At 36.6% G+C, this 12434-nt stretch overlaps 1 protein-coding gene across 5 annotated transcripts in view; it reads right to left on the bottom strand.

The window, feature by feature from the left end:
• Positions 1–970: 970 nt before the first annotated feature.
• The window catches only part of RALGPS2 (Ral GEF with PH domain and SH3 binding motif 2), an 87439-nt gene continuing 75975 nt past the window's right edge, over positions 971–12434 (bottom strand). For 4 of the 5 annotated variants that reach the window (XM_030455085.1, XM_030455087.1, XM_030455088.1 and 1 more), the window contains exons 16-20: positions 12115–12220; positions 11263–11355; positions 6261–6366; positions 4882–4973; positions 971–2670 (exon numbers count right to left, since the gene is read on the bottom strand). In XM_030455085.1, the coding sequence (XP_030310945.1) occupies positions 2641–2670; positions 4882–4973; positions 6261–6366; positions 11263–11355; positions 12115–12220 (427 nt within the window). In that variant the 3' untranslated portion in view covers positions 971–2640. The remainder of the gene's footprint in view (positions 2671–4881; positions 4974–6260; positions 6367–11262; positions 11356–12114; positions 12221–12434) is intronic. The other variant, XM_030455086.1, reaches the window with a different exon arrangement.

Here is a 12434-nt window from a genome sequence, read left to right on the forward strand (position 1 = left end):
TTTCAGTAACTCCTACTACAATATTCAATCTCTCCCACAAAAAGCAGCATATGTGAGGGTAGACAAACAAGGAAGAGTAGGAAGCTTGCAAACAGTGGAAATTCATAACAGTAACAATTCACTAAATGATGATTTGTGAACTGTTTTCCACGCCATCTTCCTACCACAAAAACCTAACTCAAAACAGCTGGAAAAACAAAAAACTCCCCAATAAAAAATGACACCTTCTGACCTGGCTCTGTCTTCAGCAAAGCTGTGAGATGTCAGGCTGTGGCTCCTGGTTGCATGTTTTCTTTCACTAACAGAACAACAGACACAGTTATGCTGCAATGAACCAATAATAGCTTATTTAAAAGTAAAAATCCACAGGCTAATATCCACAGTGCTTTTAAAAAGTACACACATTGTTAAAAGACAGTTCTTGGGAAGAAACACACGTTAACCAATTTGTAAAATAAGAAAAACAAAATTCAAGTTGTGCAAAGTCTACTACAGTAACACTACTGGCTACAAAGATGATGTCTTTACTACACACCCAACATGGGTAAACTTGGGAGATGTTTGAATTGCAGAGGGATTCAGGACAAGGAACCCCTTCCCAAAATACAAGACTTCAGGATCAGAACAGACTATACATTCCCCATCAAAATAGGAACAAAAATGCAAAAGGTACACAAATTCCCACTGTGCTTGGGGGGTAACTCTGACAAAAGCATCTTTCTCATCTTTCTACTGCTTTCTTTCTACTAAGAGCCAATTCACAAGAACAATTTTTGGAAACATAAACCAACCTATTACCCTTTACACAACCACGTGGTTGGGGGTTGTGTATTTGTTGGTTTGGGTTTGTTTTTTTTTACTGTGAGACTGGAGTATCCTTTTTGTCCCACTGAAACCAGAAACTCATCTTTTGCATTAAGAGATTAATTTGACTCTGGAAAAGAAAACAAAAAAACCCCACAACAAATAAAAAGTGAATTTATAGGCTTCTACTGAGATGCAATCACCAAGCTATACATTCTCAATACCAGTAGAAACCTTTATTGGTCAGTCAGAGAACTCTGCCACAGACTGATAGGTAGCTTGCTTGTTTCTAAAAAAGGAGAATTTATGGTGGAATCTACAAGCATATTTATGGTCACTAAACAACAATTTCAACTGAACAGTTAATACTTTTCCACAGACTTAGATGTTCTGATATTGGAGTCATATTTTGGACAACACCTCCTTGCTTTACAAAGATCATATTTTAGAAGACTGAAGAAACATTAATCATCCAGGAAGCTATCTAGGTGGCATTAAGGAAACCTAAATAAAGTAGGAATCAAATCCTTAAGCATAAAATACACATATAAAGCATGGTTCCTTTTTTACAAACATGATGTTTTTTCTGTGAGTTATTTCAAGGACCAAGAATTAATCCTGTCAAGGACAGAATTTTGATAGCCCCTACAACTTTACTCTCCCAAGTTTATCCTGCCTTCTAATTTATTTGCCTGAAGATCAAACAAGCTTCTGTATGTAAGGTCTGCTTTAGGCCATGTTATCAATACTGCACAATGTCAATTATTTTGACCAAGACAGACACTGAAATCAGTTACTGCCAAATGAGAACACAAAAGCTTGAAATTGTGCCTCTACCTTTTTATAATGGTGATCTTAAGTGATATGATGAAACACCATACACTAACAGTGGTCCCTAAGTGATAATTAACAGATACTCAGAGAAGTAAAAGGTTTCAGTGAGCTACACACCCAGGTGTTGGTTTTCCTATCATTCAACCTTCACAAGGAGAGTAACAGATAGAGGAACAAATGGGAAGAAAACACTAAGTTCTGACCCAACAATGCTTTCAGTTTTGTCTCTTCCACGCATGCACACCAACCACCCAAAACATGTGATTATGTTTGTAACCAGGAATTGGGCAACAACAGTACCAAAATATGTTTTGGTGAGTGCTCAGCCTTTGTGCCACTTGCAGGAACAGGTACATACAGTACTAAAGTTTCCAAGCTTAATGCTATTTTGAACTTGCAGGTGTTACATTTCTTACACTTGCAGGTCTGAGAGAAATAACATTGCTCCAGACTAAGTGTACATGGGACAAGATCCCATTGAGAACTCCTGGTATAGTCTAAAGAACATCTCTAGAACGTGTAGTACCTCTTTCACCAGCTCATACATAGCTTTTGATACAGCTCTTAAATACCAGTTTACTTGTTTTCTTAAGAATGCCTAAAAAGGTGAGTTATTTTCAAAATTAGTATAAAGTTAAAAGAAACTCAAGCTACAATCTATTTAACTCAAGCACAGCACCGCCACAAGTTTCACACACACTATTTGGTGTTTCATGTTGGTTTTCCTTTCACTCTTTAAGGCAGTGGTTTCCACAGGTCAGTTCAGAGATTATAACAAAGCATGGTCCATGGCAATTCACATTGCAACTCCATTTTTAATTCAGGGGACTACTCCCCAACCATTAGAGGTTTTGTTCAGGGCTCCAGAGTTCAGAGATTGAGTTGACAGGCTCTGTTCTGGCACAGAATACAGCTGGCACATTTTTCATCAGGACCTCCTTCTTGATCATGAGATGGTTCAGATTGTTTGGGGTTTTTTCTCCCTTTCTTTTGAATTAGCTATTATTCAAAGGTCATCAAGTTGGCAGGAACCTGAAAAATATAAATGACAGCAGATTGTACTTTAGGTAGTAGCTACTTACATTCCACTGCTTCAAAGAGGAGCCAGATGTTTGCTGTTTGAAATGCACATTGCTGTCTCTTGGAAAAAGGGGAGGAGGAAAGCAAGTTTCATTTAGCAGTACAGAAAAGCCTAGAGCCATAGAAACCCCAGATATAACCAAGATATTAAGCTGCTGCATGGTCTATAATTTTATGATATGCTTGTAGAACTTATTCATTTTGATGACTTTTAAGATTTAAGTTGTGAGCAAAATGACCTTAACATGATAAATCTCAGCACCAATCTTCAAGTAGAACCTTCTCACGTGAGTCCCAGGTAGAGAATTCTTGGCACACAGGCCAGTTATTGATGTGGGCTCTTTAGTATTTTTGAGACTAGTTTTAAAAAATGACACATTTTTTAAAATCCCATTTGCCTGGGATTTTCCCCCAGGAAGTCAGAATGCCTGCTGCAGACATCACTCCCTTTCATGAAGGTAAAAGCCAGTTTGCAATACATTTGTTTATATCCCCATTGGAAACTGCCTGACAGCAACATCTTTCGTCTACTCAGGCACCACAGGCAAAGAGTCACCACATTCCTGATGACTGTCAATAAATATTCAGTTTGCTCAGATTTGCAGTAAGCATTTCTTGGTTTGCATTTACTATTTACCTGTAAAAGCATGGATGATCAACTGGGCTAAAGTTCCACCATTAAATTAAAAATAGTATCTATGAAACCAGTTCCCAGTGTTACTCAACTCTATCAAATGCACCTTTACACCCTACCTTACTTAGGCAGTCACCTGTTAACAAGCACAAAATCTCCCATTTTAAACAGCACCAGAAGTCACCTCTCTAGGGAAAGCACTGTTCAAGAGTCAAACCAAAATAAAGGAGAAAAAATTTACAAGATCTTTTTTTTTTTCTTTACTCACCTGGTAAACAAAACTTCATCTAAACTTTGTGTGAAGCACTGCTACTTCTATGGGAGCAACTCTGTTCCAAGAACCCATAAAGTACAACTACTCAGCATGACAGAAAACATGCAACAAACAAAACCCTGGTAGCAGGGGTTTCCATCTTTCAGTGGTGGGGTTTTTTTTTGTTAATACTCCCAAATTTTTAAACAAGTCTCCTACACTTATTTTCCCTTTTCCTACACTGTATCTTCCACAGGAGGCCCCACTAAGATCCTTAAGTGTGTTTCTTTTGCACAAGGCAGGGGCTGAATGCTTTAAATAAGTTTGCATTAAATAGTATTAACCCTTCTTGATTAAAAGCTGTCTTCAGAGGGCAGTTCTCAGGCTTGCCTGGAAGTTACCACTTTCTTGCAAATTCTTTGCTATTATTTCCAAATTCTCCAGCCAGGAACACTATTTCCTCTCCTTTGCACTGCCTCAAATATTTTCAAGGAATCTTCTGCAACACTTCTTACTCCTTAGATTTCTCTCAGAAGCAGAACCAAACAAGAAAGCACAAAAGGATCTGGAAAGGTGCATTTGTTGCCCTTCATATTCAGTAGTGCTTTAGCTCTGGGAACTCAATAAATACATGTGCAAAGGAAAACAGAAATGTCAGGAAAACAAAGTGGTAACTTAAAAAGGATTTTGCTGATGAAAAAAAGGTCAGTAACAATTTATATTTCAAGAGAGCTTAACAGAGGTTGGATCACTCTTATCTTCCTTTTTGATTCATGGAAAACTCTACTTTTGGTTTCAAAGTCTGCAAGTATACCGGGGACAAAACCATTTTTTCATCATTTTAGAAATATACACAAAGAAGAGAAAACATGCATACCCAGGACCTAACAAAAGGGCACTATGGGAGAGTTATCTGGAAGTGAAATTGAATGTTATGGATAACAGCCTGGTATATAACTAAAATAGCCTTTTAAAAATGGGCAATGATAAAAATACTGCCACTGGAAGAGCTATTTTAGAGCATTCCTTCCATTTCCCCAGTGATTTAAGTTACCCTCAAGACAGTCTCAAATCTTGCTTCATTACCAGAGAAGCTCTTCTGCTTGCAAAGGGACAAACAGGAAAGCTAAGTCAAATCAATAAGCATGTAAAACCAGTATACAAGCTGCTCAGGGTAGATGGTTCATACAAAGCCCTCAGTTTTAGCTTGGTTCTCTTGAAATCCATCAGTTGTGCTCTTAACAACTTATATTCCTTTTCAACACCTTGCTCTCACCTGTTGTCTGTTGCTTTGGCAGGCAGCACTCAGGTGTTTAAACCAGAGCATTGCATTCATTCTGTTTCCAGCCTGAAATTTATATGAATTTCCTAAGTGAGAAAGGTAGAGAAAAAATTGATGAAAAAACCTGAAGAAACGTAGACAATACATACTTAATATACACTTATATATTTATATACTTAAATCATACTCATATGGAAATAAATTTAAGTTAAAACATTATGAAAAGATTTAACATCAAAGTGTGAAGTGTATCTTCACACTTTGTCCCACATAGGTGCAACTTAATTGTTGGACTTAGTGCAAGAGAAGCTGCAGTCTGCCTGTCTTCCTTTCCAACATCCTAAACTGCAACCAACACATCTGCCAACTGGGAAAGAACAAAACATTTCACAGAACCACACCAAAAAAATGGTTTAATTCATTGCCATTATTGCTATTTGTATAAAATATAATTTCATTATTTTTTTTATGAAGGGCAAGATGACACTGAAGGACAATCTAAAAAGCTACATTTCAAAAAAAAAACATTTGAAAACTTTTCCTAAACATCCTGATACATTCCAGATTAGCATTTTCAGTGCTGGTGTTCAAAGTGCTTTCTTGTGTTCAGAAAGTCCAAGTGTTACAAAAACATTTCAAGTTGCTGTTGCTGAGTTTAAGCTGACAAATATTCATAATTTACATTGGAGATCAGTGATGTCAGTAATAGAGGCTTGGAAATAAAATGGAGGAAAATGGAAGTAGACAAAGCAATATATTTTAAGCCCCTTTATCAGAACTTCTAGTGACACTTCCTACATCATTTGAAGTGCTATGGAAAAGCAACAATTTCTTGGAAGGAAAGGAAAAGGAAAGGAAAGTTTATACTGAAACCAGACCACTCCATTGGGTAAGGGAACTCAAGGCTTCTCTGGAAAACAGTCAAGATGTCTCAGTTTTAGTCTGGGTTTTTTTGCTTGTCTTTTCCTGGTACTAGCACTACAATTGAACAGATGGCTTGGTCTGAGTTTTGTTTTTCATTAGGAGAAGAGCAGGGACTGGCCTACCAGCTGGTGTTAGCTGAATACTGAACTTCTTTAATTGTTACATTTTCACATGTGTCTAAACATACTTTTAAAAAAATTAGATTAATACTTTCAATTAAAAGAATCACAATTGGAGTTGTCAAAATTTGGAGAGTTCTTAGAAGTCAATGAAGACTCTACAGATTCTCCACAGTTTTAGTATTCTGGAGATAAACATAACATGTTGAAGACCAGCTGAATAAGTGAAATATAACATCCTTCCAATTTCATGTAGTTGCTTATGAATAACTCTGCAAAGCTGATATTTATTCTGCAAAGCACTCCAACCTTGGTGCTAGCATTGCTTACCCTTCTCAGAATCAGTTAATAAGAAGAGATCTGGATGCTCAGGGTCATCTGCCATCATCACCATCCAGCCCACCACTGAGACATTCTTACTTGGGGTGGATTTGAACTGAAAACACAAGCAGATACATAAACTAAAATAAACCCAGCAGCTTCAAACTGACCACATTGCACAGAACAACTACTCAGAAGGGAACTTGTTCTCAGTGACGTTGTTGAAGACACAGTAACTTCAAAGGAAGAACAGCATTAAGAAATGTTATTAATTTTATATGGAATTAGTGAAAACAGAACTTCTCAGAATGAATAACCATTAAAAGGAGTATTGCTCACCCAAAATGTGTCAGACTTCTGCACTGTATGAACATTATTGCACTCAGTAAAAAAAGTGCTTTAACAAATGCAAAACTAAACCATCCACTGAACTTCCATAGCTCTTGAACTGAATTAATTTCTAGAGTTTCATAAAAAACCCCATATTTGAACTCTCCTGTACTACATTATATACCATAAACAATATGTATACAATAAATGAAATTACCATGCAACCAAAACTGCTAAAGCTCCCTTGGTTTTTTTCATTTTATTCAGAACAATTAGGTAACCATGGTACTTCTCCAAACAGTAAAAAGCTCCACACAAGGAAAAGTGTTTCCTGCCAGCCATCAATCCATCAACACTTGAAACATGTCAGCTTTCCACCCCTGTGCACTGCTGCATTTGTAGTCCACATTTACAGAGAACCCCCAGGGCAGTTCAGTCTCCACTGATGCACAGAGCCTTGCAAACACCAAGTCTGCTTTGGTAACATGAAGGGAATCAAAGCCTCATTGTAATTTCATGTTCCTGGATCCTCTTTGCTTTTTTATAGAGGCCAATTTAGGTTGTTGTCTGGAATGACACTTTTTATACACATAGAAAACTATAAGCCTTAACATTAATTATCCTTGTTCTGATCTCAGACATTTATCCATCAGTCTTTGAATAAGAAACTCTGAACCAGTTTGTGAACAGACTTTTCACGCCTACAAATCTCCTCTAAATGTCCCATTGATATTTAACAGCATTCTAATATTCAAATAATTTTCTTTGGGGCTGAGCATAACTCCTCAGATGACAGTGTTCTTCACCAAGGTATTTCAGAGAACGTGCCTGAGTAAACACCAAGTTTTCTGGAGCACAAATAAATGGCTTTAATTCTGAATAGAACACACAGTGGAAAACTTGGAGTGAAGAAGGGTTCATGCTCAAGCACAAAGCCTCTGTTGCTTTTCCAAGTATCTACAAACATGGAAAAATCTCTCATGCATGTGCTGTTGTCACAGAAATGGACAAAATTCTTCCAGCCCATTCACTAGAAAGTTTTTTTATGGGTGCAGTCACATTTTTCAGGGTGAATGCTCTCTTGAAGACTAATTCTAAGTTGGCTGGTTTTACTATTGGCCTTTCCTAAAGGTACTATAGTTTTATCACTCAAGCTTGTTTGTAGGTACCATTTCAGCATATGAAATAAAATCTTAAACATTTTACATCCATTCCTCTTACATTCTCCTGTACCACATCTCTGCCCTCTGAATTTCACATGCTTGTAATAGACAAATTTCTACTACTGTAATAATAACTGAAACCTGTGCACTCCTTAAAGTAAAAAGTTCATTATATTTAGTAGTTTGTCTTAGTAGATGCAGTATAAGAAAGTTTGTCACATACAGATATCTACAGCATAGACTGGACTAGATCCACATGTAGGAAACACACTAAACTGGAAGCACTCCCTTTCAGGCATAAGAAGAAGAGCTGTCTTGTCCATGTCTTAAAGCAAGAGGATTTCTTGTCCTTTTTGCTTAATTACCCTAGGATTTTTATGAGGTAATTTTCCAAAGAGGTTGGCTATTATAAGCCTGGAATAGCTTTTGAGTGTTGATGCATTCCAAGTCCTCAGTCTCAGTTGCCTGAAGCAATAGCAGCAGCAGAATGGTCAAAAGCATGTCTGTAATCAAGACATTTACCATGAGAGATCTAGCCAGGAAACTTTAAATAGCAAACTAACTTTTTTGTTGCCAGTGTTCCTTTCCATGTCTGAGTCCTTGGGAAAGGAAACTGAAAAGACAGATGTTTACATGGCTCCAGAAGATGCCTGGACTATTTTACTGAGGTAAATCTCAAGTGCATCAGTCTTTGAAAAAGAAATCTGGTTTTATTCATTTAATTTGAACAGTAACAAAACAAAACCTAGATCTGTCCTCAAATCTTTTTATTTTGAAGAATTGACCTCTTGGGAATATCACTGGACAATATTTGTACACCAAGTTATTTTCCACCTTCATTTCAGCATAAAGATTATACTCTGTGTTATGATAACCTTTGAAGCAGAAGTCTGTGTGAATTCACTGTGAACTATGTGTGTAAATAAAAGATGATCCAAACTGTAGCCAATAGCTATTCCATTATTTTTAACCACAGCTGCACCTGGAAAGCTCTATTAGAGACCTGAGCTTCACAAGATGCTTTGCATCCACAAACAGACATAAATATGCTCACTGCCTTAGCCAGCTAAAAGCAAGACATCAGCCATGTACAGATAAATCCAGGATTGCACTGGATAGTTCAATCCAATCTCACAGAGCCACTTGTTAAAGGAATAAGCCTGCTCTAGCAGTCACTGCTTTTTACTACCACTCCATCTCCCTTTCCAGGGAGTTGCATTGCTCAGATTCTTGTTGGTATTTTTGGTACATTGCTGCTCAAACTCTTTGCTTGGTATTTGCAAGCCTTAATGCTGGGAAAGCTTCTGATGGATCATCCTAGCAGCATTAGGACCTTGAATGTCTCCTAGCCTTTATCTGCAAACTTTGTTACTGCTCTGGTGGCACATGTTTGGACAAAACCACAAGAACATGAGGATGCAAGACAGATTTTAGCTTCTTAGTCTCTGTTCACTGGTAGTTTAGTTGTATCACAACACATCAGTGACTTGGGGAATATTAAAAGTCAGTTGAATAGACTAGAAAATAATATTTAAAGACCATTCCAGATGGATATGATTGGATTTCTAGATAAAAGTAAAGGCTTTTGCCATAAGAGTCAAGCAGATCAGACATCAGGCTTGAATGTTTAATTCTGTAACCTTTTTTACTTCATTTACTTTTCCTAAGGAAAGAACAAATTATTTAAATGACTGAAACTCTTCTTCTGAAGGAAACATATAACCAGATGACCCACAAAGAAAAGCAATATACCTCATTTCCAAGCAACAGAATTACCAGTTATGCAATTTTTCCATGTTCTCTAAGCTTGGATGTTATTTAGATTGTTTTAAATCATTTATACACAATACTGAAAAAGCTTCAGATTGAATAGGTCCAAGAATGGTAGTCTTCCATAATTCAGTACTTTTGACAGACAGTGGACAAGAGAGACTTACAAATTCACATTCTATTCTTAAAAGAAAACCAAATCCAATTTTGGCACAAGGCCTAAAGGCATTTCATCAATGAGAGGAATATGAAGCCTGACATTACAAAGAATGTCTTAACCATTTCTCAATGTTTCCAGAAAAAACAACTAACTTTTTGTGACATGATGCCAGCAAAAGCTTTGTTTTTTGCTTTTGCTTTATTATTTTACATTTCTGTTCATAATAGTTTACAATTCAGCTCCTTCCAACTACCTTTAAAGACACTTACTCCTTCCATAAGGCTTTCAGTCACACCAGTGACAAATAAATGCATCTGAATAAACAAACTTCTTTAAGGACACCAAGGATGCTTGGCTCACAAGCCTTTGGGTTTGTCTTTAACTGGCAAGACAAATAAAGGAGTTTGAGTTTCAAATTCATCTGAGCAATCTCAGCTAGTAGGGTGGGGCAGACTTATGATGCAAAGAAACAGTCTAAGTATTTCTATATGTAATTAGCTATTATTAAACTACTTTGAGTATTAGTATACATTCAGTAAGAGTGAAAAATACTAAGTTTTTTTTGTAGATTAAGATCACATTACACACAAACTTTTCACATAGAAAGTTCAAGTATCTAGCAGTCTACTAATCAGGAATCTTAACTTCAAATCTCTACTTTCTTAACATAAAAATGTTAGGATAAGAAAAAAAGTATTTTGTACCAAAAAAAGATAATAGTAGAGATAATAGAGATAATACCCTTACAACAACTCTAGAAGCACATCTCTAGTTGTAGAATTACAAGCTTTATGCAAAGCAAATCTATTACAGTGACAGTTGTCAAATTAAACTGAACCACTGGCCAAGGTAACTGTATGTAATGGTTCTGAGTAGTAAATGAACTTGGAAAAAGTCAAGTATTCCAAGTTTTACCTAGTTTCCTAACAGAATCACTGATGGCATCCTCCTGCACTATAAATACCCAGTGAAGCATGCACATCATAACATACCTGGAACATCTATAGAGAATCCTTTTACTGCTTCCCCAAATAAGTGAAGTATTTTTAGCTTCTTTCAAGTAAGGCTACAGCAAACAGAAGGAAAGCCAGCACCACATGCTAGCTCTCTGCTTCACATATGAAATGTTGTGTACTCTGTTTTAGCTACCAGATTACAGGATTAAACAGAAGAGAACTCCAATTTTACAACATATATGAACTCAGCACGTTTCATGTCAGATATAGTGACTTCTCAGTCTTCCCACACCAATGTCTGGATTTTGAGTAGCAACAAACTGCTTATGACTCCAAGATGATCAGGAGATAGGACTTTTACTTTAGAAAAGCAGACTAAATGATATGGCTTCCTCTCTTAGAGACCAACAAATTCAAAGAGACCCATGGCATATGCAAAGCAGCCATTTTGGTGTAGCATGGAAGAGTGCATGGAATTTCCACTATTGCACATGATATGGATGAGATGACTGACAGGACAACAGGATAGTACTGACCAGAAATCATGCAGATCTTCAACTACTCAATATTTACACCAGGAAATCACATTTTAATTTTGGCAGGTAATACTGCAATACACCTCTCTTACATACATGTTTTCTCTCTGTAGCCTTCAGAGATTTTGCAGCATAGTAAAACAGTTGGGTTCCACACAGTGCCAGCCAGTATTTTGTCCAAGATGCTACCTAGAGAGAAAAGGCAAAAATAAATTGTAACACACAAGTAAAATGTTTCATAACACTGAGCTGCAAAAGAGCATGCATCATCCTGCAAGAACAGGACAGCACTAACTGTCCTGCAAAGCCCTCAGCCATGTTTCCAAAGTTGCTGTTTCTAATTATTTATGTAGACCCATGAATGCATTAAAATATCAGAATGCAGGAAGAGCATGTGCCCTTTGTCATTAATCTGAAAAAAAATTTCTACATCTTACCCTATACTTCCTGCAAATTACTCCATACTTATTGCAACCATTATTGAAGACTTCATTAAGTCAGAGGGCATTAATCCCTTTTCCATTTTACACACTGCCATAAACTATCCCTCACTGTCATTAATATATATTTTGATTTATATTATGTAGTCAACTATTTGCAATGCAAAAGTCAAAGGTTACAATTTATCTACTGATAAGTTGTTATGATCCACCTACCGTTCTGGAAGACAGAACATGCTCTTTTCTTTTAAAGTTATCAGGAATTGTAAGAAAGTTTATGTAGCACTAAACTTCTACTCCCTAGACTACGGGTACAGCTTTATAAACTGAGTAAATCCAGCAAACAGAACAACACAAAGGCTACACCCTAAACTTTAATCAGCAAGGATAAAAAGGAGATATTTTAGACACATGAATTAGTTCCAAAAGGCCATTTTGTCATATTTATAACTGGGTAAAGGAAGAAGGTGAGAAAACAAATTAAAAAAAGAAAAAAAAAAAATCTTACTGCAGGTTTTTTGCCTTCTTTCAACAAAGTCTTTCTCCTGAGAACACCTTGAAAAGTAACTGCTCCTGGATACAAATGAACAGCCAAATCTTCAGATTCTAGAGAGCTGAAAGGAGCATGTAGACACTTGAGTGAAAAAAAAAAATCTTTCCCAAAACAGTTTTCCAACCATTATCACAAACATCTGTATTTTAATTTAGTAATTTCAACTTTTAGTTTATTCAACTTCATTGTGGAAAAAGACTTTGGCTGTTACAACAAATTGCTGTTATGGAATTAACACTCACAAGCAAAAAGTTAACAGAAGAATTAATTAGCCA

Source organism: Calypte anna, chromosome 8 (assembly GCF_003957555.1).
Source record: "Calypte anna isolate BGI_N300 chromosome 8, bCalAnn1_v1.p, whole genome shotgun sequence".
NCBI classification, from domain to species: domain Eukaryota; kingdom Metazoa; phylum Chordata; class Aves; order Apodiformes; family Trochilidae; genus Calypte; species Calypte anna.